We start from the raw sequence: 25,954 nt of genomic DNA on the forward strand, positions 1-25,954 counted from the left end.
AACAAACTTCTACTATCCAACTGTAGTATGGTTTACCCTGATGACATTGTGACATATTTGAAAATTCACTTTAGTATCCTCCCAAACCATACTCCTGTATGTTTAGTAAATGTTTAGGCATATAATATCCTCATGTTGCCTTTTTTGGGCGAGGTTCTTTGCTCTCATCCATGAATGTTAACTTATCTGACAAATAGTTTTCACTTATGTGTTGCAAATAAAAGTTAAATACTACATTTCTACTTAAAGTAAAACATGCCTAATTATTGCAGGAGTATAATGGCTATTAAAAAAAAAACTATATTCAGTGACTCTTCCTACCAACTGAAAAACTGGAACAAACAGAGCTTCACAACTATCTTCCTAAAGGCTATGTCAGGTATTAGTCTTCAAAATAGAGAAGATAATATTTCTCTTATACTTAGATGGTAAGTATAATTATACAGGATTATCACATATACAGAAATTACCATCTTGCCTCCTGCACTCTTCAACACAGTTCATGCAATTTAAAATTGCATGCAATTTATTTTTATCTCTAAAATGTAAAAACTTCAAGCAAGATTTTTTTTATTTCTTAAAAACACTGGGCATTTATTTTGAATGCAAGTGAACAGGTCATAATAAATGGAAGATATAAGAAAGGAAAGAAGAGATGAAGGAATGAAGATTAAGAGGATACATTTCTTATATTGCTCTTTTTCTTTTCCTTTTTCTTCTTCTGCACAATTATATCTTCCCTCCAGGTTAATCCTTCATTAAGAGCATGGCCACAATGTCCACAAAGGCTCCTATTTGTCATCCACATGAGAAGAAGACATTGTCAAAACACATCTCCTGACACTTTTTGTGTACATTTGAACCTGCCCATTGCCCTCTTCAGAGCTCCAGTCACATCCTTGTTCCTCAGACTGTAGATGAGTGGATTCAGCATTGGTGTAAGGATTGTGTAGAACACAGAGAAGACTGTATCCTGGGCTGGGCTATGGTAAGAGTGTGGCAGCATGTAGGTGTACATGGCAGCCCCATAGAACAAGGTCACTACTGTCATGTGAGATGAACAGGTGGCAAATGCCTTCTTTCTTCCCTCAACTGAACTCATGTGGTGGACTGTGGTCAGGATTTGGGCATAAGAAGCCATCACCACAGAGAAAGGAATCAGCAACATCAGGACACAGCACACATACATTACTGTTTCATAGAGGGCTGTGTCTGCACATGCCAAACTCAAGACTGCAGGTGCCTCACAAAAGAAATGGTTAATTTCCCGTGAGTTGCAGAAAGGAAAGGTCATGGTTATGGGAGTTAGAAGGAAGCCATCCAAAAAGCCTCCAAACCAGGAACCTGCTATGATCATCCAACAGACCTGGCGACTCATAAGGACAGGATAGCGAAGGGGGTTACAGATGGCCACATAGCGGTCATAGGCCATGAGGCCCAGTAGGAAGAACTCAGCTCCCACAAGGGTGAGGTAGAGGAAGTGCTGAGCTGTGCACCCCATAAAGGATATGGTTCTTTGACCCAGCAGATAATCAACCAGCATCTTGGGCACAATGGTGGAGATGTACATCATGTCAATGAAGGAGAGATGGCTGAGAAGGAAGTACATAGGAGTGTGCAGTCGAGAATCAGTGTGGATCAGGAAGATCATAATCCCATTGGCCATCAATGCAGTGAAAAAGATGATAGAGACAATGGCAAAGAGAAGGCCTGAGATGTCCTTCTTGTTGAACAGTCCCATCAAGGTGAAGTCTGTAGAGGATGTGTTGTACACTTCCATGGATCCCATGATGGTGCTGCTGTGACCTAGAATCTTCCAAATAAAATGAGAATATTCGCAGGGAATTAATATAAGGACATATAGGTTGATTGTTAAGCAAAAACTTGTAAAAGTCTGAAGAAAATACCTAAAAATATTTCCTTACAATTTTGATGCTGGTATCTATCATTTAATCTATTATAGAATGTTTTTACATAAAATTGATCACCTTAAATCAATAATTCTTTAAATACATTTGACAAGATTATGTCAACAGATGCTATTGTACTATAGTGATACATATAACAACACATAGTGTATAAACCATATTGTTATTCTGTTAAACATACCCTAGTCTGGTGTGTGCATGTGTGTGTGCGTGTGCGTGTGTAACTACTATGTTAGTTTAAATTGGCATCCTTATTAAATGAATCTTTTTTTTTAAGTTTATTTATTTATTTTGAGAGAAAGGGAGAGAGAGAGAGTGAGCAAGGGAGGGGCAGAGAGAGAAGTTGAGAGAGAATCCCAAGCAGGCTCCACATTGTGCAGTGCCTAATGCATGGCTCCATCCCACAAACCATGAGATCATGACCGGAGCCCAAATCAGGAGTCAGACCTTCAACTGACTGAACCACCGGAGTGCCCCAAACGAATCATTATCATAATCAACAATACCACCATCTTAAAAATATCCCAGCACTGACGATAAGTAGTCTATCTCTGCCATTTAGCTACAAATGAGTGATTGTCAATGTGGACTGTGAGAATTTGAGAATTATGAGTATTCTTTTGATACCATTTCATCTGTGTTGCAGACAAAATTGTATGGGAGAAAATGGGAAATAGAAACCACTCTTGCAAACTCAGAAAAAAAAAAGAGGCAATCACTCTTATAGAATTATTTTTGTTTATTTTTAAGAAATAAATTTAAATTTAGGATGATGAAGAATTGGCATTAGGATTATGTATCAGCATCAGCATTCGCTATTTATTAGTATTTAGTATTTGCAATTAGGATTCAGAGGAAATAACACAGGGACATACATGGTTAGCCATAAACCACCTGCTATTTTTGGAAATTGAATTTTTTTCATATAGATTGGTAATTAAAAATACTGATCATATTTTACTTAATTTCAAGTGGTGATAAAAGAAAAAATCTACAAGCTTTTTTGAAAGTTAATTAATTTTTCATATGTTTAACATTAAGTATGTCAAGGTAAGATATATTTTACCAATGTGTTTTAAGGTAGATTGACCAAACTAATCCATTCCTGTAAATATTATGCAAATATGAGCATTTGAATTAATTGCACAGAAAAGAAAATGCTATTAAGAATAATTACAGGGGCACCCGGGTGGCTTAGTCAGTTGAATGTCTGACTCTTGATTTTTGGCTCAAATCATGATCCAAGGTTGGTGGAATCAAGCCCCGCATCGGACTCCATACTGAGTATGGAGAGAGATTCTCTCTCTCTCTCTCTCTCTCTCTCTGCTCCTCTTCCCTGTTGTGCACACTCTCTCTACCTATTCTATCTTATTTAAAAATTTAAAAAGAATAATTAGAACAACACTGTGAAGAGTTTACTTTGTGCCAAGTGCTTCATTTCGATTGACTTGTTGAGCTTCACAATAAACCTAAGAAGTGAGGAACTATAACCCTCATATCACTGATGGCAGAATTGTGAATAATGTTCTTCTGGTCACACATACTCTTAATAGCAGGGATGTTTGGACCAGGCAGCCTCAAATCATTCTGTGCTCTTACCTACAATCAAAAAATTAGGCATTTACATTATCTGTCAAATTAAATGTGCCAACAATGTAAATTTGTGAATTTTTTAACTATATGCAATAATTAATATTGCTAATGAAAATATGTCATAATTGAGAATATACCACACAAATTATTACACTCAAGACTGCTGTTTTTAATAGAATAAACTCTATTTTTTCTCTTTTATCTTTTTATGTGTATGAATTTCAAACTATTTGAAACTCATTTTATAAATTTCCCTGACACCATATACCATGTCATCATCATTTCCAATCGGCCTCATTTCCTTTACCTTTCTAATTAAAATATATATCTAAAGGGAAACTGCTGTCAAGTTTATGGAATAGCCTAAATATAAGTTGTATTCTGTTTCTACACCTTTCACATTTTCAGTCTAACTCTTATGATGCACGAAATTCCCAGTAACAGAGGCAAAATTATGTATTCCTTTACAAGGTCAAGTAGTTTTCCCTGTTCATCATTCACATGCATTCCAAAATATTTTAAAAATATCTATCTTTCTGTTTTTTTTTTTTCTCTATCTCATCCTATAGTCCTAGCATAACAAAGGCAAACTCTAAAGTCTTCTCTATTTTGCATCTGGCTGGCCTTACTCTCCTTTTTGCACGTAAAAGTTCTAAATGGTCAGAGAGCAAGTCCTGTTTGGTTAAATCTGCTATTTTACTATGAGGAAATATGATGAGAAGGACCCATACTTATTAAATTTCTGCTGAGAACAGATTGTATTACTTTGTTATGGTTAGTACAAATGAAAATAATCAGAAAATGTCTAGAATAATTATGTGACCATATACAGGAATTTCCTTCTGCAATATTATAGTAGACATAGAGTAAAGCAAAATTTAGAATCAGATGAATTGAGTTCTTCTACTCATGTTAATGCTGTTACCTTGGATTCTCTCCCCCAAACACTCTGAGCCTCAGTTTCCATTTATATTAGATTTATTTTTTTAAAAATTTTTAATGTTTATTTATTTTCAGAGAGAGAGAGGGAGAGAGTGAGGAGACAGAGTGAGTGAGGGAGGAGCAAAGAGAGAGGGAGACACTAAATCTGAAACAGGCTTCAGGCTCTGATGTCAGCAAAGAGCCCGATGTGGGGCTCGAACTCAGGAACCATGAGATCATGACCTGAGTTGAAGTGGGACACTTAAATGACTGAGCCACCCAGATGCCCCTAGATTTAGATAATATAATATACAGGGCTACTCTATGGATCAAATGAGAAATTCTTAGATGATAATATTTTATACAATGCAAAGTAAAATGCCAATGTTTTACCCATATATGTTAGTTATTTCAAAACTATTGGTATGTGAGAATCTCCAATTTCTTATTTAAGTAGTCCACATATTCAACTAAAATACATGGATTTGAATTGCAAAATAGTCTTTGAATTCAATTGTATGGGCTCTGGAATTCCTGGAAAAACTATTTCAGCCATTAAATTCTATATTTTTTCTCTAATTATGTCTTCACTTGAAGGAAATCTCCTTTAGCATAAATTCTCAGAAATATGTACATCACATTTAAGCCTGAAGAGAATCTGAACATCTATGGAAATCGTATATATGCTTGGGCTGGAAATTATGAGAACATAAGAAAAAAGTTATTAAGTAGCACCAGAGTGGCTCAGTAAGTTAAGCATCTGACTCTTGACTTCAGCTCAGGTCATGATCTCATGGTCCATGGGTTCCAGCCTTGCATCGGGCTCCATACTGATAGTATGGAGCCTGCTTGGGATTCTCTCTCCTCTCTCTGCCTCTCTCTCTCTTTCTTTCTCTTTCTCTCTTTCAAAATAAATAAATAAATAAAATTGAAAAAAAAGAAAAAATATTAAATGAAATTGACATGACTTTATTGGATGAAATTGTCTTCAGAACTTACTTAAATTATATTTGTTACACTATATCACAAATTTTTAAAAAATGTAATACATTTATTTTATCTTGACATTTGCAAATATTCCCTTATTTTGTAAGGAGTACACATTTGATTGAGTAGAGATGTTTGAAATTACTTCTCCTACCTAACTTGAAGTCAGGATATGATTCTTGCTCAGGCCTGGGATGATCACTAAGCCCATCCTTTTAATAAAATTACAATGGAATCTCTAAGTTGTAAGTTGCAGCCTTTCCCTGATTCTATATGACCACTGGTGAACTTTCTGCCAAATGAAAGAACATACTTCATGTTCTTTCAGTGCAACAGGTCCATTGCTAGGAAGCTCTGTGCTCACTTGCATTAAGAATTGCCTCATGAAACTTCCATCTTTGGCTTCTAGATCTGCTCAGAAGCAGCTTCTTCCCTTTTTAACTTTCAGCCTTTCATAATGTGAATATGGTTATAATCTTTCTTCATGTTTTTCTGTGTCAAGCTTCCTGATTACCATATGACTGCACTCATGAAGACCTTGCCAAAATGCTCAAGTTTCAGACACTAACTTGAGATGGTCTTTGACAATGTCCATTTTAAAACGCAATATCTCAATTTCAGCAACTACTTCATGTGAAGCTTTTCCGATGCAGAATACACTAAGAATATTACTTTTATATTTTTATATCAGATTAATCACACTGTTGACACATTATGTACACATTAAAACTCTTCTGGTTGAATTATTATATGAGAGTTCCCCAGCCAGGTCAATTCTTAGTTGTGCAGTTGTTTTTTTTTTTTTTAATGTTTATTTATTTTTGAGAAAGAGAGAGAGAGACAGAATGCGAGTGAGGGCAGGGCAGAGAGAGAGAGAGAGAGAGAATCTGAAACAGGCTCCAGGCTCTGAGCTGTCAGACACGGAGTCTGATGTGGGGCTCAAATCCATGAGCTGTGAGATCATGACCTCAGCCCAAGTCAGATGCTTAACTGAATGAGCCATCCAGGAACCCTCACTTGTGAAGTTTTTAAAATAAATGCAAAACCTTACATTTAACCCTGAATCTTCTTTATATTTCTAAATTCTGCAAAAATTGTAATCATCCATAATCAAATCAAATAGAATAAGAAAGACAAAATTATTAGACAGTAAAATGTCAATGTAATCAGACAATTTCACCAAGTGTCTATTATTGTTTACAACATCAATCCAAGAAGTGACTTAGAACTATATTCCTTTGTTGACCATGTAGTCCTCCTGCCAGAACCTCTAAAGAGATCACACACTTGGATAACCATTGGATAACCATAATTAGAGAGACCCACTCTTTCTGATTAAAGTTTATTCCATGGTACAGTGGACATTTATAAAAATGTTTCTGAACCACTATCAGAGTGGAACTGAAATATACAAGTATCTGTACAACCTTTAAGATCATTATGGAAAAGTGATATGTAAAATGTTTGCATTACTGACAATGCAAGAGCTCTGGGCTTGAAGTCAGAGGACCTACAACTGAAATATACAGTTGCCTGTATGACCTTTAAAATCATTATGGAAGAGTGATATGTAAAATGTTTGCATCACTGACAAGGCAAGAGCTCTGAGCTTGAAGTCAGAGGACCTACAGGAGTCTGTCTATGTGTCATTAAGGCAAGGACCTCCATCTTCCAAACTTCAGTTTTCTTTTCTGTAAAAAGAGTGCAAGGATACAAAGGCAATCATGCCAGTGCTGGTGGTGATGGGAGCTCCAGCAGGGAATTAGGAAGACTTTTCATAATTGATGCCCTATAAACTAAGACTAAATGCAACTTTTTCATTTAAATTTTCTGTGTCTTTCCAATAATATTGCCCTTTTCCCATCCAATTAATAAGGTCAATTTTTGCTTAAGTCATTAAAAAAGAAAAAAAAAGAGAAAAGGAAAGATTTTGCTAAGATCATGTACACACAGACATAAACAGGTATTATTAGGAAAGAATATTCTTTGCACTGTTCCACTCAATAGCACCATTACAACTGTATATTTGAAATGCATTCTCTAGATAATTTCCAGAAATAATTAAACAAGCAGTCTGCTTCTCAATGTATTTGAGGTGGGGGACGTGGGGCAGTCATCACATCACTAAGTTTCCACCTGAGATTTGCATCCCGTGAGTTGTAGACAGCACTGTCTCCATTTCCTTAAATTTAACTTGCATAAGTCTTTGATTTATTGAGACCCTTAAAAAATGTTGTGGAAGCTCATTTATTTCCTTATTCAACAAATATTTAAAGTGTCATTTGAAGAGCCAGGCTATGTGCTCATCAGCATTTGATTAGTCACCTGTGATCTTGGTGGACACCTTCAATAGACCTGGATTTTCATTAAAGAAATAGGAATTAACAATAAACAGAGTTGGTCTAGTATTTCAGCAGCCCCTAGATAATCACTAAATTGCTTAATAATGAATTTTGCATTGTGCAGAAAATAATAATGAATTTTGCATTGTGCAGAAAAACTTCAAACTATTTAATCCAACCATTTAATTTCCAAAGAGCTTCAAAATGATTTATTCATTTACCCAATATCTTCCCATTTTAACCCCATCAATTTACAGTCCTCGATACTTTTCTCAGGCATGCAATTTGACTGCTATGTATTAAAAGCAGCTTGCTACACACATTTCTTGGTATGCGTAAAAGAAGGGAATGCACATCATCAATATAAAAAATCACCTGATGCCTAAGTTTATACTAAACTTAGGTTCAACTAAGATAATCTCCGTCACTTACTTAGAGGTGAATCCCCTCCACACAGTCATTCAGAGTAGGGTGCGTTGTCCAAAGGTAAAGACGGTTATACAAAATTTGTTAAAAATGAATGAATAAATGAATGAATGAATGAATACATAAATACAAAAAAAAAAACTCAGCAGGAAAGCATAAGAACTTTCTATAACTAAGAAAGAAATGGGAATTGAACAAAGACTTCAGAAAACAGAAAGTGATCTGTTACTAGAAGAGAAATTATTGTTTAATGAATTTGATTTATCCTCTAGTTTATGTTAACAAATTAAAAACACAAAGCTATTCACAGTCATAGGTATCCATGGTAGGAGAGATTTCAAGATCTGGCCAGTCTGTATGCCCAGATGTCTGCTGCATGAAAATCCAGCACACAGAGGTTTTTAATTTGTATTTATGAACTTGAATTTTCTGAACTATAGACTAAAAGTATCCTTAGCAACTCGTGATGGAATTAGCATAAAGAGATATGCACAGCAAGTTATCAAGAGCTATTTTGCAATATAACTCTGCAGAAGGAAGTATCATTAAAAGAAAATTCCCATACTAAAACTCCTGAGACATTTTGCAATGCCAGGACAAATCATACAAATTTTCCATTCTTCTATAAAGGTGTGTTAATTCTTGCATTCTATCTTTACAAGAAAATAGCTAGAAACCAAAAAGAGACAATTATGAAAGATTAAGAAGGAAGAAAGCTGCAGACCATTAAAGAATGCTAAATCATCTCTGGGTGTTCTGTGTTTGGATTCCCTAGCACAAAGGGGAGCACCCAGAGTGAAAAGAGGCAGGAATTTAAATAGTTTTATGACAATGACAGAAAATGAGGTGCTCTTAAAAAGAGCACATCTCATCCCTATGGATTTCAGTATATATTAATGAGACAGATTTGTCACAGCTAATTAGAATTGTATTCATGGGGTGGAAGAGAGTGAGCCCTAAAGTCATATTGGGCTTTGAAAAAATGTTTCCAACACTTGGTTCCCAAGTGCAAGTCCCTGATATTCTGACCATTTCATCAGAAATTTCCTCCAGCATCTTTTCCTACTAGAGAAATGTGGGAATTACCATGAAAAACAATAAAAAATATTAAAAATAGCCTAATTCATGCTATTTTTTAACATTTTATTGATGTAATAATAATTATTACATCTGTGTATTATGGCAATACATACCTTGAGGAAAATATGAATTGTTTAAAAATTTAGAATATTCCTTAATATCCAGAGATAGTTGCCAGAAACATATCATATAGAAAGTTATCTGTACAGGGGCACCTGTGTGGCTCAGTTGGTTGGGCTTTGTGGGTTCGAACCCTGCATCCGGCTCTGTGCTGACAGCTCAAAGTCTGGAACCTGCTTCAGATTCTGTCTCCTTCTCTTTCTGCTCCTACCCCACTCATTCTCTCTCTCTCTCTCTCTCTCTGTCTCTGTCTTTCTTTCTCTCAAAAATAAGTAAACATATTAAAAAAAAGATTATCTGGGGGCTCCTAGGTGGCTCAGTCATTTGGGCGTCCAGCTTCGGCTCAGGTCTTGGTCTCCCAGTTCATGAATTTGAGCCCTGTGTCAGACTCTGTGCTTACACCTCAGAGCCTGGAGCCCGTTTCAGATTCTGTGTCTCCCTCTCTCTCTGACCCTCCCCCATTCATGCTCTGTCTCTCTCTGTCTCAAAAATAAACATTAAAAAAATTATAAAAAAAATAAAAAAAGATTATCTGTACAAAATTGCATTTCCATTGTGTGTATACATACATGCATAAGTACAGTGTATGTGTGCATACACACACATACTGTATAATATTTATATACTAACACATATATATGCATGGGTATGTTTATGTATTACATATAGTTTGGCAATTTATATTGTTCACGAACTACTTCTTAAGAAGTGTCCTTCATGTGAAATACTCTTCCAAATGTAACAGTCAATGTCCACAGGATATTCTATCTTATGGATATACTCCATTATATTTAACCAATATTTCAATTTTGATGCACACATTGTTTTAACAGTGGCAGTAATAAATCATGTAATGATAAAAATTCTTATACTTAATTTTGAGTGTGGATCCTTGAGTGTTTTTTTTCACAACGTTTTCTTCCATCAGAACTATTTAATCATTTTGTGTAAATGTATTTAAAGTTTTTATTTATTTTTTAAGTTTGTATTTATTTTGAGATTGTATATATATGTATGCATATATATGTATATATATACATACATATATATATATATATATATATACACATATATGAGAGAGAGCACGAGAGAGAGAGAGCTAGTAGGGGAAGCGCAAAGAGAGAGGGAGAGAGAGAATCCCAAGCAGATTCTGCGCCGTTAGCTCAGAACCTCATGTGGGGCTGGATCACGTAACTGTGATGTCATGACCTGATCCAAAATCAAGAGTTGGATGTTTAACTTACTGAGACACCCAGGTGCCTCTTTATTTCACTTTTAAGTTGCATTTTTACAATTTCCCACTTTACTTTTCTACTGCCTATCAGTTCCCATTTCCCTGGTGCATTCTCATAACACTGTAAAATTAAATAAACACACAAATTTACATGTCTGGTAATTCTGGCGTAAGATGACTTAATATAATTATTTTTAAATTTTTTGAGTAAGGTTAAAACTTTGAATATCTGTCCATTTGTTTTTATTTATTATAAATGCTATTTTTTTAACTTTCTCTTTGAATATTTAAGTATGAATATGTGTCTTCCCTGTATGTCTCAAGTATTGCTTGCATTTTCTTGTTTTTTTTTTAATTTTGTTATTGTTCATAGCTTTTTTTTGTTAATCAATAATATTTTTTTAATTATGGAGTAAAAGTCATCATTACATCTGTAGTTTCTTCTGCTGATTCTATACTTTGAAATCCTTGAATAGCTTCATTGTGAGAAACTTGTTTTTTAACTTTTATCAGTTTTCATTTGTCTGTATGTGGGGATGTTTTACACTTAATTCTTCAAAGTCTAGAAATTGGAGATATGAATATGAAGCAGAGATTTACTGTATTGTCTCTGAAAATTATGTATTTGTCTTAAAATCAACTATTGATAATTTATTCCTTTATCCAGTCAGTTTCAATGTCATTTTTTTTCATATACTAAATCTTTATAATTTTCAGGAACTTAACTCTTCTAATTCTTAAAACTGTAACTAAAAACTAACATTTTATCAGATATGTCATTTGAAATATTTTTCCCCATTCTGAAGGCTGCCTTTTAGTTTTTTTATTGTTTCCTTTGCTGTTCAGAGATTTTTATTTTGATAAAGTCCCAATAGTTCATTTTTGGTTTTGTTTCCCTTGCCTCAGGAGACACATCTACAAAGAAGTTACAAGGCTGTTGTTCTCCTCTAGGATTTTGTTTCAAGTCTTACATTTAGGTCATCAATCCATTTTGAATTTATTTTTCTGTATGGTATAAGAAAGTGGTCCAGTTTCATTTTTCTGCATGTTCCTATCATGTATGTTGGTTTTCCCAACATCATTCGTTGAAAAGACTGTCTTTTTCCCATTAAATATTATTTCCTGCTTTGTCAAAGATGAGTTGACTATATAGTTGTGGGTCTATTTCTGGGTTTTCTATTCTGTTCCATTAGCATGTGTGTTTATATTTGTGTTTGTACCCTGGTGTATGATCATTACAGATTTTTAATATAACTTGAACTCTGTTACATTGATCCATGTGCCTGTTTTTGCCTAAAGAAAGCAGAAGAAATAATATAATAAAGATTAGAGCAGAAATAAATACTTTTTTAGAAAAAAAATAAGTAATTGTATTAAAAAAAAACTAAGAGCTGGTTCTTTGAAAGACTTAACAAATTGATAAATCTTTAGCCAGACTCATCAAAAGAAAAAGAAACAGATAAAATCACAAATTAAAAAGGAGAGATCACAACCATCACCACAAAATGCAATTATAATAGCATACTACGAAAAATTATATGCCAACAAACTAGGCAATCTGGGTAAATGGACAAAATCCTAGAAACTCACTATTATTACTGAAACAGGAAGAATTAGAAAATTTGAACTGATCCATAACCATCACAGACATTGAATCTGTAATCAACAATCTCCCAACAAACAAGACTCCTGGGTCTGATGGTTTCCCAGGGGAATTCAACCAGACATTAAAGGAGAGTTAATACCTGTTCTTCTCAAACTGTTCCAAAATATATAAATAGAAGGAAAAAGTCCAAGCTCTTTCTATGAAGCCAACATTACATTGATTCCAAAACCAAACAAAGGCCCCACTACACAGGATAACTATAGGCCAATGCTTTTGATGAGCTTGGGTGCAAAAATTCTCAACAATTCAACAGTACATTAAGAGAATTATCCACCATGATTAAGTGGGATCTCTCCTGGGCTCTAGGGCTGGTTCAATATTCACAAATCAATCAATGTAGTACACCACATTAATAAAAGAAAAGATAATAACCTTATGATCTTGTCAATAGATGCAGAAAAAGCATTTGACAAAATACAGCATTCATTCTTGATTAAAAAAAAAAAAAAACCTCAACAAAGTAGGGACACATAGAACATATCTTAACATCATAAAGACCATATATGAAAAACCCACAGCTAACATCAGTCTTAGCAAAAACTGAAAGACTTTCCCGGGTCAGGAATAAGACAGGGATGTCCACTCTTACCATTACTATTTAAGATAGCACTGGAAGTGCTAGCCTAAGCATCAGACAACAAAAAGAAATAAAAGGCATCCAAATCAGCAAGGAAGAAGTAAAAATTTCACTATTTGTGGAGGTCATGATACTCTATGGAGAAAAACCTGTAAGACTCCACCAAAAAATTGTAGAAGTAATACATGAATTCAGCAAAATCATAGATATAAAATCAATGTGCAGAAATCTGTTGCATTTCCATACACCAATAACGAAGCAGCAGAAATAGGAATCAAGGAATCAATTCCAATTGCAATTGCACTAAAAACAGTAAAATACCTACGAATAAACCTCACTAAAAAGGTGAAAGGTTTGTATTCCGAAAACGATAGAACATTTATGAAAGAAACTGAAGAGGACATAAAGAAATGGAAAAGCATTCCATGCTCATGGATTAGAAGAACAAACATTGTTACAATGTCTATACTATCCAAAATAATTTACACATTTAATGCAGTCTCTATCAAAATACCACAAGCATTTTTCACAGAGTTAGAACAAGCAATCCCAAAATTTGTATGGAACCCGAAAAGACCCCAAATATCCAAAACAATACTGAAAAATAAAAACAAAACTGGAAACACCAAAATTCTAGATTTCAAGCTATATTACAAAGCTGTCGATGCACAGTACGATACTTGCGCAACAGATTTTTGTGTGTTGATTTGTATCCTTTGTGTTTACTGAATTCATTTACCAGTTCTTGCAGCTTTTTGGTGGAGTCTCAGATTTTCTATATAGAGTGTCATATGATCTGCAAATAGTGAAAGTTTAACTTGTTGTATTGGTCACCATTCTTTACAAACTATGTGTGTGTGTGTGTGTGTGTGCGTGCGCGCGCACGCAAGCGAATGCAAGTATGCGTGCACACGGGTGTGAATTCTCCTGAGCCTCAGAAAACACAAAATTTTATTTTTTTTCAATTGTTACTGATTTTTCTCATCAACAAAAAAATGGTTCTATAGATAAAAACATTCGATGCAAGACATCTGAATTTTTTGCCAATGCTGCTCTTGACAGCAGATTGTGTAACCCAGTATAGCTTGCTGGAACTCTGTTTCCTTATCTTTAGAATAATCATTTTGAACAAATCAGTAATAACAAATACAGGGTATTTGTGCCTGGCAACTACACCCTGGCACTCACCCCCAGGAGCACGCCTGTATCCATCCTGGTTGATGAGATTATACCACTCTTCTTACAAACCTTAACTCTGGCCTTGTCCTTGATGAAATTCTCAACACAGAAATCCAAGAAGCCACTGTCAATTGTTGAAATCAGCACATGTCATAAACCCATTGATCAGTCATTGTACTTACTCCCTTGAACTTTCTTCCTGTATGAAAGATTCCTCACATTTCCTTTGGACATCATCTACACAGTGCTTGCTGATTGTCAGGCCCTTGGCAGGTCCTGGAAGACCACTGGATTCCTTGTCTCACCACAGTGTTCAATTCACCTGTACTCCTTCCCATGGATGGTCTTGTTCTTCTTAGGGACACCAATTAATGCCAAAAATCACTCTATCTGCTATATACAGGTGCATTATTTTTAAGCAAATCATGTGTTCATGATGTTCTAAACATCAGAATAGAAACCACAGTTTAAAACTTTGGTCATATACTTCCTGAAGTTGCTGAAAGGGCCGGTGCACTACTCAAACTATTGTCAAGTTTTTTTTTTTGAAAGAATTAGCAATTATATCTGCAGGAATATTACCCATTTCATTTACGAAGAAACAGGCTGAGATGGCAGAGTCATATAAGTGACAGCATGAGTGATTAGCAGGACTAAAAGTCAAATTAATCACTGTTCTAGGCATTACTAATTCTTCTATGAATACAAGTTATGTATTTTCCTTATAGGTTTCCACCAGAGGAAGCACAAATTCCTGACCTTATCCATTGGCTCTAGCACTGATGTTCAACCTGATTTTTCTGCTCCACGCCTGAACAGCTCACAAGTGGAGAAATGACTACATACTCCTTTAAAGGACTTAAAAAATTTGCACTATATTTGCACAGCTATTATGGTCTGAGCTACATAACTTTTAGTATTTGAAACTTGTATTGAATGATAAAATACTCTCTGAGAAGAAAACCATTCCACTCACTCTAATGAAGACTTTTCCTTGCAGTAACAGCTTTCATTTGAGATTGTTTTCTCCTAGTGTGGAGAAGACAGAGATCAGGGAAATATTGACCATTTATTTCTCCTCCACACACAGATTCTGCATTACCAGTACCCTCTTACATATTCAGGAGGGGGAAGGAATGCTGACTTGAATTGTGGAATGCTAAGGAAATGTTACCTACCATATGCACAAGTGAAACTAAATGACATTTGGTCCAAGTTCTACTAATTATTCTTTCTAAAAAATATTATCCTCATTGCTACCCACTCCCAAAATGCACACAGCCAAATCCTAAAAGTAAGGCTAATAAAATTAACAAACTTTTATTATTTAATGCCCATCCCCACCCCACTTTTACCAGCTCCATTATATCTTGTGACAGCTTCTAGTGATTTCTTGAGTGAAATACAGTATCAGAGGGTTACATGGGTTTTAAGAAGGTTTTTATTAATAAAGTTTAAATCTTACTTTTTTTGGTTCACAGAAAGTTCAGCAGATGGTTCAGTGAGTTACCATATATTCCTTCTCTTTCTCCTATTATTTATATCCTGTATTAGTGTGGTTCATATATTATAATTGATGCGCTAATTTTCATACATTATTATTAGTTACGATCTATAGTTTATATCAGGATTCACTCATCCTGTTCTATGAGTTTGGACAAATGCATGTCATGTAACTTCCACTACAGCATCATACAGAATAGTTTAACTGCCCCAAATCCTGCGTGTTCTCCCTATTCATCCTTTCCTCTCCCTAAGCCCTTGGCAGTCCTAATCTTTTTATTTCTATAGAGCTTCTTTTTCTAGGATGTCATATAGCTGGAATCATATAGTATGTAGCTTTTTCAGATTATCTTCTTTCACTTTGTCCTATACGTTGAAGATTCCTTCATGTCTTTCCATGGTTTGATAGCTCAATTCTTTTTATTGCTGTATCATATTCTATTGTCTAAATGTACTGTAGTTTGTCCATTCACCTACTAAAGATAACTTGATTAATTCTAAGTTTTGGGTGATTATGAAAAAAAATTCTATAAACATCCACTTGCAGGTTTTTGTATAAACATAAGTTTCCGAATCAGTTGGGTAAATCATGAGAAACACAATTTCCAGGTCATATGGTACGGCTATGTTTCATTTTGTAATAAACTACCAAACTGTCTCTTCAAGTAGATGTACGATTTTGCATCCCCACCAGCAATGAATGTGAATTCCTGTATTTTAGAATTTTGGTATTGCCAGCAGTTTGAATTACAGCCATTCTAAAATTTTTTTTAACGTTTATTTATTTTTGAGACAGAGAGAGACAGAGCATGAACGGGGGAGGGTCAGAGAGAGGGAGACACAGAATCCGAAACAAGCTCCAGGCTGTCAGCACAGAGCCCGACGTTGGGCTCGAACTCAAGGACTGCAAGATCCGTGACCTGAGCCAAAGTCGGCCGCTCAACCGACTGAGCCACCCAGGTGCCCCAAATTATAGCCATTCTAGTATGAGTGTGATTCAATATAATTGTTGTTTTAATTATTATATTTTGAAAGTATGCTTATTTATCCTTTTTCTAATCATTCTAATAACATTTACTTTCAATTCCTGTAGTTGGGATATTAAATTTACCTATTATCAATCCTTTGTACCTTAGTATAATTAACAAGGGAGTATGATTATGTAAGCTAAGGATAGATAAAGGAAAATGGGGGAAGTAAGAAAAAAAAGCACGGATATTATGAAGATGAAAAGCAATTACATTTGTTAAAAATAGCTAAAATAATACTAACATTAATTACATTTTTCATATTTGATCTTTAAAATCTTATAAAGAAAAATATATATTAGCTAAAATGTCACAGGAAAGGAAATTTGGTTCCATTGATATTAAGTGATGGGCAGAGTTTCTTGAAAAAAATGGACCTGAAATTAATGCTCAGTTTTCAGGATCAGTCCCCTCTTTCTTTTCTGTTTTATGTATTGTGTTTCTTGTACTTCACCATCTTTGAGTTGGAAAGAAACTCCCTAATATCTAACACATGATGCTCCCCAAGCCAGTCTGAAAAGATCGAAGGATATGAGATCTTCCAGAAAGAAAGACTCAAAAAGATTAACTCTGGTTTGCAACTGATAGCCTTGCTGAATTAGATGCAAGCAGGTCTGTTTTCCTGATTAACTGGTAGTCCAATCCACAGTGTTCCAACATGTACTGTTTCATTGGTTAAATATTTTGTCTGCCACTCAACAGCTTTTATAGTGCAGTAGAAGGCTTGGGTGTATTTACCTCACCCACCACAACAAGTGCCTGTCAGCAGCAAAACATCACTGAACCCAGTCAGGATTTTTTCAGACTGGTAAGAACACAAAGCCTGGCATAGCACCATGCAGAAATGGCCCAAGAGGTCTGGGATATGGTTCAAGTTCTTCAACTGGGTCTACAATTAAACCTAAACACATGCATTCTCTGGATTTCAGCTTCCTAAAGAAATTGTACTAAGTCATTTCCAAAGAATTTGCCAGCTCTAGCTTTCAAATGAAAAACTACTTCTTTTCTTCCATTTTGAAATGTTATCCAATGGAAAACCAAATGTTGCAACAAAGAAAAAGTGGGCTATTCACTTTTTCTTTGAAAGAGAAAGATTTATAAAAACATCCCCACACAACTTACATCTAGAGAGACATTCCAGAAATCTAATAATTTTAATGAATTGAAGACACTTAAAATGGATTAGTGAATTTGTGAATTAACTGAGCACTTTTTTCTCTCTTATCTCTCAATGTCTTCTGATGTAATAATTAATTACCATTTAACAAATATAACATCATAGAATTGACCTACAGAGGATTAGTCTGCATTTCTGCAATAATATATGATTCATTTTCTCCAGCTCTAAATTTACATAAAGGAAGAATGTTTTCAGTTGCTAATCAAAGAAAGATGTCTGGGTTTCTAAATACTGATTTGTGTGTACTTAAGTATTCCCTTTGAAGTGTTCTGACACTTTAGTCTCTTTCAAATGTATACACCTCTAACCCTTTCATAAACCCCATCAATATGCTTTTAAACAATGTAATAAACATCACTAATTTTTATGAGAACACTGACAGTGATCAGACTATGTAATATTAACCAGACACTTGGGAGCATTTATATAAATTAATTACAATCAGAGGAGTGGTGTGAGATAAGAATTGGAGTTGTATAGTTTGTTGTCACCTTGGTTTCCATACAACACCTAGTGCTCATCCCAACAAGTGCCCTCCTCCCCGCCCACCACCCACTTTCCCCTCTTCTCCAACCCCCCATCTACCCTCAGTTTGTTCTCAGTCCTTAAGAGTCTCTTATGGTTTGCCCCCCTCTCTCTCTGTAACTTTTTTCCCCTTCCCCTCCTCCATGGTCTTCTGTTAAGTTTCTCAAGATCCACATATGAGTGAAAACATATGATGTCTGTTTTTCTCTGCCTGGCTTATTTCATTTAGCATAATACCCTCCAGTTCCATTCACATTGCTACAAATAGCCAGATTTCATTCTTTCTCATTTCCAGGTAGTTTTCCATCGTATATATAAGCCACATCTTCTTTATCCATTCATCAGTTGATGGACACTTAGGCTCTTTCCATAATTTGGCTATTGTTGAAAGTGCTGCTATGAACATTGGGGTACATGTGCCCCTATTCATCAGCACACATATTTATTTCTATCAATGATCAAAGCAATAGAAAAGTAAAACAACAATTAAAAAAAAAAGAACTGGAATCGTAACCAGCATAGAGGGTTGCTCCAGGTGGTATGTAAAGTTTTTTCTATAAGATGTTTTTCAGGAACCCAACTCAGAAGACCCACATGAAAAGGCAAAGCACCAAGACCTTTAGAACAGGACATGATATGTGCAGACATGGGATTTAACACAGAACTATTTTGAGCCAGATCAGAGCTGAAGCATGTGCAGAATTCCCCTGAACTTCTCTACCTTTAACTTTAGAGGATTACAACACTAAAATCTGCTCTGGAGGCAGATCCTAGGCAATTTTTTGAACTTGAGACATATGCACTATCATGTAAATGTGGTAAGTATGCCTAAGTAATAGAATATGTATAAGTTCCCTAGTGTATATGCAAGCTTCTGGCCTCTGCCCCATCTGCATACTAAATAAAATCTAATTGCACTATCCCCAAAGAGATACAATGCTTTAGGAAATATCCCCAGTATTCTCCTTAGTTACTGCAAGGAAATAAAAGCTTCCATACCAGACTGACTGTATGCCTTGTATGTGCTACTGGCTTGCATTCACCAAGCAAAGGGACCCATTGCGTCCAGTAACAGAATGGGAGGACATGGAGAAATAATAAACACCAGCGGTATTTAGGCACTCTGGCATTATTCATGTTACAAGGTTTCACATTTTTGACAAAATTAGTGCTGATGCACTTTTCAGCATAACTGGCATTAGCAGTTGCTGAATACATTAGTAATATTACCTATGGTATAACCCCAAGTAACAGCACCCATGCACCCCTGAGCAGATGTGGATGATTTAGACTGTCAGAATCCTTCCCGTGTCACACCATGAACTCCTTGACATCTTGCCAAGACCCTTTTAAAGGCCCCAGTTACATCTGTGTTTCTCAAGCTGTAAATGAGAGGATTTAACAAAGGAGTGAGAATGGTGTAAAAGGCGGAGAAGACCTTGTCTTTGATCGGTGTGTGGTAGGATTGGGGAAGCATATATGTATACAGGGCGGCCCCATAAAACAAGGTCACCACCATTATGTGTGATGAGCAGGTGGCAAAAGCCTTCTTCTTCCCTTCTGCTGACTTCATCTGGTGCACTGTGATGAGAATTCGGGCATAGGAAGCAATTATCACAGAGAAGGGGATCAGCAGCATCATGACACAGCAAACATACATTACCATTTCATAGGCAGCTTTGTCACCACAGGCCAGCCTCAGCATGGTAGGTGCTTCACAGAAGAAGTGATTGATCTTGCGGGAACTGCAGAATGGGAGACTCATGGTGATCGGAGTGAGGAGGAAGCTGTCCAAAGCACCACCAAACCAAGAGCTGGCCAAGATCATCCAACAGACCCGGTGGCTCATAAGAACAGGATAGCGAAGCGGGTTGCAGATGGCCACATAGCGGTCATAAGCCATGAGTCCTAGCAGGAAAAATTCAGCCCCCACAAAGCCCATGTAGAGAAAGTGCTGGGCTGTACAGGCAGCGAAGGAGATAGTCCCCTTGCCCACAAGATAATTGACCAGCATCTTGGGCACAATGGTAGAGATGTACATCATGTCAATGAAGGAGAGGTGGCTGAGCAGGAAGTACATGGGGGTATGGAGGTAAGGGTCTATATGGATCAGGAAGATCATGACCCCATTAACTATCATGGCCATGAAGAATACAGCACAAATTATGCTGAAAAGGAAGCCTGAGGTTGCACCATGAGTGAAGAGCCCTATGAGGGTGAAGTCACTGGAACAGGTTTTATTGTCTCCAACCATGGTGTTAAGTTGGACCTAGAGTGGTAAGGAAATAAGTGGGGGGTTAAAGAAAATTCCAGTAGATAATATGAATCATTTAAGATGTAAGTATAAGCATTAGTAAATTAAAATTACTTGTATAATATTAAACATTTTGTTCATGTGTATATGTTGTGGGGTGGATTTGCAGGTTCTTTCTTGGATATTTCTTCTTGTTGAGGAACAATTTTGAAGCTGAGTCTCCATGGCATGAAGACGAATGGATATTTGGCAATTGATCAGTTTAAGGGAGTGCAGTTATTATTGAAGAATGTGTGGACCCCACAGATCTTCACCTAGAGTTGGCTTCATGTTTATTTAAAACACAGATAGAGCTGTAAAACAATTGATTGAGTTAATTAAAATAACCAAATAATTTAGGAAGATGTTTTATTGAATTGGGAAGTTTATGGCAACTATGAAACTGACCTGCCTCATCTAGACATAACCATTAAGTTGTAGATATGGCTGAAAATTATGCAATATAGTAAATTGAATCACTGCATTGTCCATCTGATCATTATTCAACCTTATTTTTTTCTTCACTCATTTGTTGAATTAGTAAATTGTACACCTGAAACTACTATTATACTGTATGTTAACTAACTGGAATTTAAATAAAAACAAACCAACAAAAAGATAAAGTGATTCTATTATATAATAAAACACACTAAATAAAATTACAGGCATTGTTCATTAAAATATCAGAGAACCTGGGGTGCCTGGGTGGCTCAGTCAGTTGAGTGTCTGATTTTGGCTCAGGTCATGATCTCATGATCAGTGAGCTGGAGCCCCGCACTGGGCTCTGTGCTGACAGCTCAGAACCTAGAGCCTGCTTCAGATTCTGTCTCCCTCTCTCTCTCTGCCCCTCCCCCACTCATGCTCTGTTCTCTGTCAGAAATGAATAAACGTTATTTTTTTTAATATCAGAGAACCTGAAAAACGCACACACGCACTAATGCCCCATAATTATGAACTACTCTCAATTATAAATGTGGATTAAAATCTTCCCCGAATTAATATTAGTTATTAAACTAATGCATTAAAAAACCATATCTGCAAATCTGTTCATATAAACCCACTCCCCCTCTTTTTGTTAAAAAAAATGTTTATTTTTGAGAGAGAGAGAGAGAGAGAGAGAGAGAAAGAGGGAGAGTGAGCACAAACAGGGGCTGAAGCTCAGAGCCCGACACAGGTTTCAAACTCATGAGCTGTGAGATCATGACCTGATCCAAAGTCAGACGCTTAAGTGACTGAGTCATGGGCGCCCCTCCCTCTCCCTCCTAATATGCTTTAAAGTTCAGCATTATTTTTGGGCTAACGATAAAAGTCCTGAATGTGGTTTGCATGACCTTTGGTAGCCTGAATATTCAGGACTCTGTTCTCTAGTGCTTTGCCAGTTTCTCACATTTGTCTCCAAGAAAATAACCAGACTCAAAAGTCCCCCCTGCCTGGAACACAATTATTCTCTATGTGGTTTCTATAATCCTAGGTCTCAGCTCACATAACTTCCCACATGGACCCTTTCTGGTGTCAGTTATAGTGTCAAATACTCTCATATGTTAACATATTTGTTCATAACATCAACAAAATATTGATACACAATATCAACAAAAATGATGAAATAGCTGGTACTAAACTTGGAGAAAAGTGTAAAATTAACAAAATGCACCCTTAATTGAAATTCTAATAGGAACTTTTTTCTGGAGAAACTTGGTGAAATAATTCTAAAGTGTATCTGAAAGAATGAGCATATGTTAAATGTCCAGAGGGAAAAATGTTAAAAATTGACAGTACATTCACCTCTGTAACACCTATGCAAAATACAGAAGCTGAACAACTAGACAGAAAAGACGGATTAGAAATAAACATCCCTCACCACCACCACTCTCCAAAATATACAGAAAATCATAGCATGTAAATGGTTGCTGCACATAAGAATTCAAACAAATGGAAGGATTAATTTAATAATATATATATGGAAGTGAAGGAAAACCAAAAATATCACCCCAAACTCTTTCTCTGACATAAAAGTTATTTTGAGCTGAAGGAAATAAAGCAGAAGCAAACTCAGATAATTCTCTTTTCTACCTAAGGGCAGAATATAAATTATCCTTTTCCTAGAGACAGACTCTTATCAGCCCAGAGATGGCCCCTAATAAATCTGCAAAAAATCTTACTCTATTTGTTCCCTCCCTTATATTTACATTTCCAATGTGCTGCTCTTGGAAGTCTAAGAGTCCTATAATTTCTCTACAAACTCATTGTTCTTTTTTGAAGATGCTATATAAGTCTCAGTTTTAAGACATCACCTTGAGTTACTTTTTTTGTTTTGGTTTCTCCTAGGTGTTATACACTGCATGCATTAATAAACTGTTTTTCTTTTCTTGATTTGTCATTTTGTTAAAGAATCTCACCTAAACATTACATGAATAGAGGTAAAATTTTGTCTCCCCTACAGATTAAAAAAAAAAAAATTACAATTTAGAGTTAAAGGTTAAGACTTTTCTTTTAAACTCACAATTTTTACATCAGGTGGCTCAAAAGCTTGAGTAAAAAACATATTACATTTCTAAAAGAAAACTTTTAGACAAAGAAATATTATTTTTCATAAGAAAAAGGTATTTTCAAAGAATGACAGTAACACTTAGAATATTCTTTAAGATTTCATTTTTAAGTAATCTCTATACCAAACGTGGGGCTCAAATTTACAACTCCAAAATCAAGAATTGCACCCTCCACCAACTGAGGAAGCCAGGTACCCCATACATTTAGGATTTTCAGTATGAGAAAGCGGGTTCTAGAGAAAATTAAAAGATTTTCTCTAGATGTTTTTGGCAACATTTATTTTTTTTTTAATTTTTTCAATGTTTTTTATTTATTTTTTTGGGGACAGAGAGAGACAGAGCATGAAAGGGGGAGGGGCAGAGAGAGAGAGGGAGACACAGAATCGGAAACAGGCTCCAGGCTCTGAGCCATCAGCCCAGAGCCCGACGCGGGGCTCGAACTCACGGACCGCGAGATCGTGACCTGGCTGAAGTTGGAGGCTTAACCGACTGCGCCACCCAGGCGCCCCCATTTATTTTATATAAAACATCTTTTATAAACATCTACACTTTAGCTATTTTTACAAATTTATTCTGAGGAAAAAATAGTATGAAGATGTGAGTATATGCAAAGATGCTAATCAATCATTGCTTTTGACAGTAAAAATAAACTGGAAACAATCTAAATAATCAACATCACCAGACTGACAAAATTAAACTCTCTGCAGCTTACCTTGTACCTATTGATAATAGTGATGTAGTTTAGGGTTTCTGGTCATGTAAATATGTGCAGGATGTATTTTTTATTAAAAACACATACTACTACTCATTTACAGAAATACATATGTATAGAAAAATTATAATACTCTATACATAGTTTAGCAATTTTAGCACAGAGATAAGAAAGAATGAGCCCAAGGGCAGAGGCTCAAGAAACAGCAACCTTGAGGCTCTGCAGAATTGAATGGCGTTTGAGGAATCAGGAAGACACTTTACCAGAGCATCATAGAATCTGGTTTATTTTACTTACTGAATATTATAAACTTTATATTTAGTCCCTTTCCAAGTAAAATGGACTAGATCCTGATGGTAATCAGAGTCCCATAAACATATCTTGAATCTCTCCCTGATCCTCTCAATCTTCTGACCAGGGAGAACACCATCCTCTTACCCCCATGATAGCTTTTCCACTTGATTCCACAACTTGTAGCAGTGTGCCTAGGGTTTCTATTTGCTCCTTCTATCTTCCCAACTACAATGTGACATATTTGAGAGTAGAGCCATCATCTAAATAGTCTTTATATTTGCAGTTATTAGAACAGTCTTGCATATAACAGATGGTCTACATATCAATAGATTACTCCTAGAATTTAATGACTCCTATACTTAATATTTTCCCATTTCAAATGTGTACATGAGGGGACAATAAATATAAATATTTGCTTTTGCTACTCCCTGTGAAATCACACTGTACCAAAAAGGCTAACTTTGAAGACCTCTTAAGTCAGAACAAAACTGGGTCTCTGGGGAAGAAAGAAAGTGAATGATATCAGTCAGAGAGATGATGTTGTCAGCCATTGGTTCCCTTCTAACCACATAAATACATTATCCATGCACTTTCAACACAGCTTAACAGCATCTTTCCAACCAACAGCTACAACCATTAATGAAAAGCACTCCCACCTTTTGGATACTGCCTCTTGATGTGTCTAAAATGGGCCACAAAATGCAATACATAGAATCAGTTCATAAAATAGTTATTGGCTTTGTCACAATGCTACCAGAATGATTTTCCATTTGATTATCTTTATCCTAAGCCCTTCTGCAAGAAAGTGATATTTGTTTTAAACAAGTGAATGGATATTTGTAGTTGAAGCAACAGAAAATTTGCAGCCCTCTCTCAATGTTTCTATGATTATTATTACACTCTACCTATATATCTATATTATATTATAGCTATACAGCATATACACATATAGTATACCTATTATACTATATTTATATACCTATATTATACTATATCTATATATATATACTATATCTATTATTATACTGATGATCCCATTTTAAGTATTCCATTTTCACCTGAAAAACCTACCTTTATGTGTGCTAAATGAGTAATGTGACAGTAGTCAGAAATAGTTAAATAATAGCCTATGTTTTAAGGTTTGAAAACTAGTTTTTAGTCTACAATTTGGGCTTTATTAGTTCAGTCAAAAATATTTGCCTTTGGACTCCTGGCTTGTGCTTCATCTACTTCCAGTCCATTCTTCTTAAGGTAGATCACCCTAATTCCTTAAACCTCCACCAAAATTTCTACTTTACAAACCTATTCAATTTAATTGTTTTGGCATCTTACTTAAGTCTTTATGTTTTAAGTTTATATCAAGTTTGTTGTAAATGGAGGTGCAAAAAATATCTGAATTTTATCAAACCATTGACCTTTCTTATCCATTCTCCCGCCCATACCCCACCCTAGCCCCATGCACATTATTTAAGAGATACAAATGGTTTTCTTACCCTTAGAATGTAGGTGAAGAAGGTGATAACAGCAGATGACTTATATCTAGAAAAAGGTATATGAATCAAAAGCAAAACTAGTTACAGACAACATCACAAGAGATAAGACCTTAGAAAATAAGCAGATAAAATGGAACTTCCTTTGTTTCCTTATTTCTTATCCTCATAGAGGTCTCCTTCCTTCCTTGAAGTGATGGCAGGAGATTCAGGTTGAAAGACACAAACCATCAAAAAGAAGATTGTTAGAAGTATTTAAAGATGAAACCTTAACTGGAGCCATGGATTTTACACTTCAGTGCCACAAAAACTTTGGGGCACATTGCACCA

General features: G+C 35.6%; 1 protein-coding gene across 3 annotated transcripts; it reads right to left on the bottom strand.

Moving 5' to 3' along the window:
- Nucleotides 1-595: 595 nt before the first annotated feature.
- Nucleotides 596-25,954, bottom strand: LOC122215636 (olfactory receptor 2T1-like). Of its 3 annotated transcripts, XM_042931170.1 has the most exons (4): nucleotides 25,628-25,954; nucleotides 20,658-20,896; nucleotides 19,953-20,558; nucleotides 596-1,813 (listed from the first exon to the last, which is right to left on the bottom strand). In XM_042931170.1, exons 2-4 carry the CDS (start codon nucleotides 20,766-20,768, stop codon nucleotides 824-826), a joined length of 1,707 nt encoding a protein of 568 aa, XP_042787104.1. In that variant the 5' UTR covers nucleotides 20,769-20,896; nucleotides 25,628-25,954; the 3' UTR covers nucleotides 596-823. The 3 variants fall into 3 exon arrangements, with proteins under 3 accessions (XP_042787104.1, XP_042787123.1, XP_042787113.1); XM_042931189.1 differs by lacking the exon at nucleotides 20,658-20,896 and having other exon boundaries at nucleotides 25,737-25,954; XM_042931179.1 differs by lacking the exon at nucleotides 20,658-20,896.

The sequence above is a fragment of the Panthera leo genome, chromosome A1, assembly GCF_018350215.1.
Source record: "Panthera leo isolate Ple1 chromosome A1, P.leo_Ple1_pat1.1, whole genome shotgun sequence".
NCBI lineage: Eukaryota > Metazoa > Chordata > Mammalia > Carnivora > Felidae > Panthera > Panthera leo.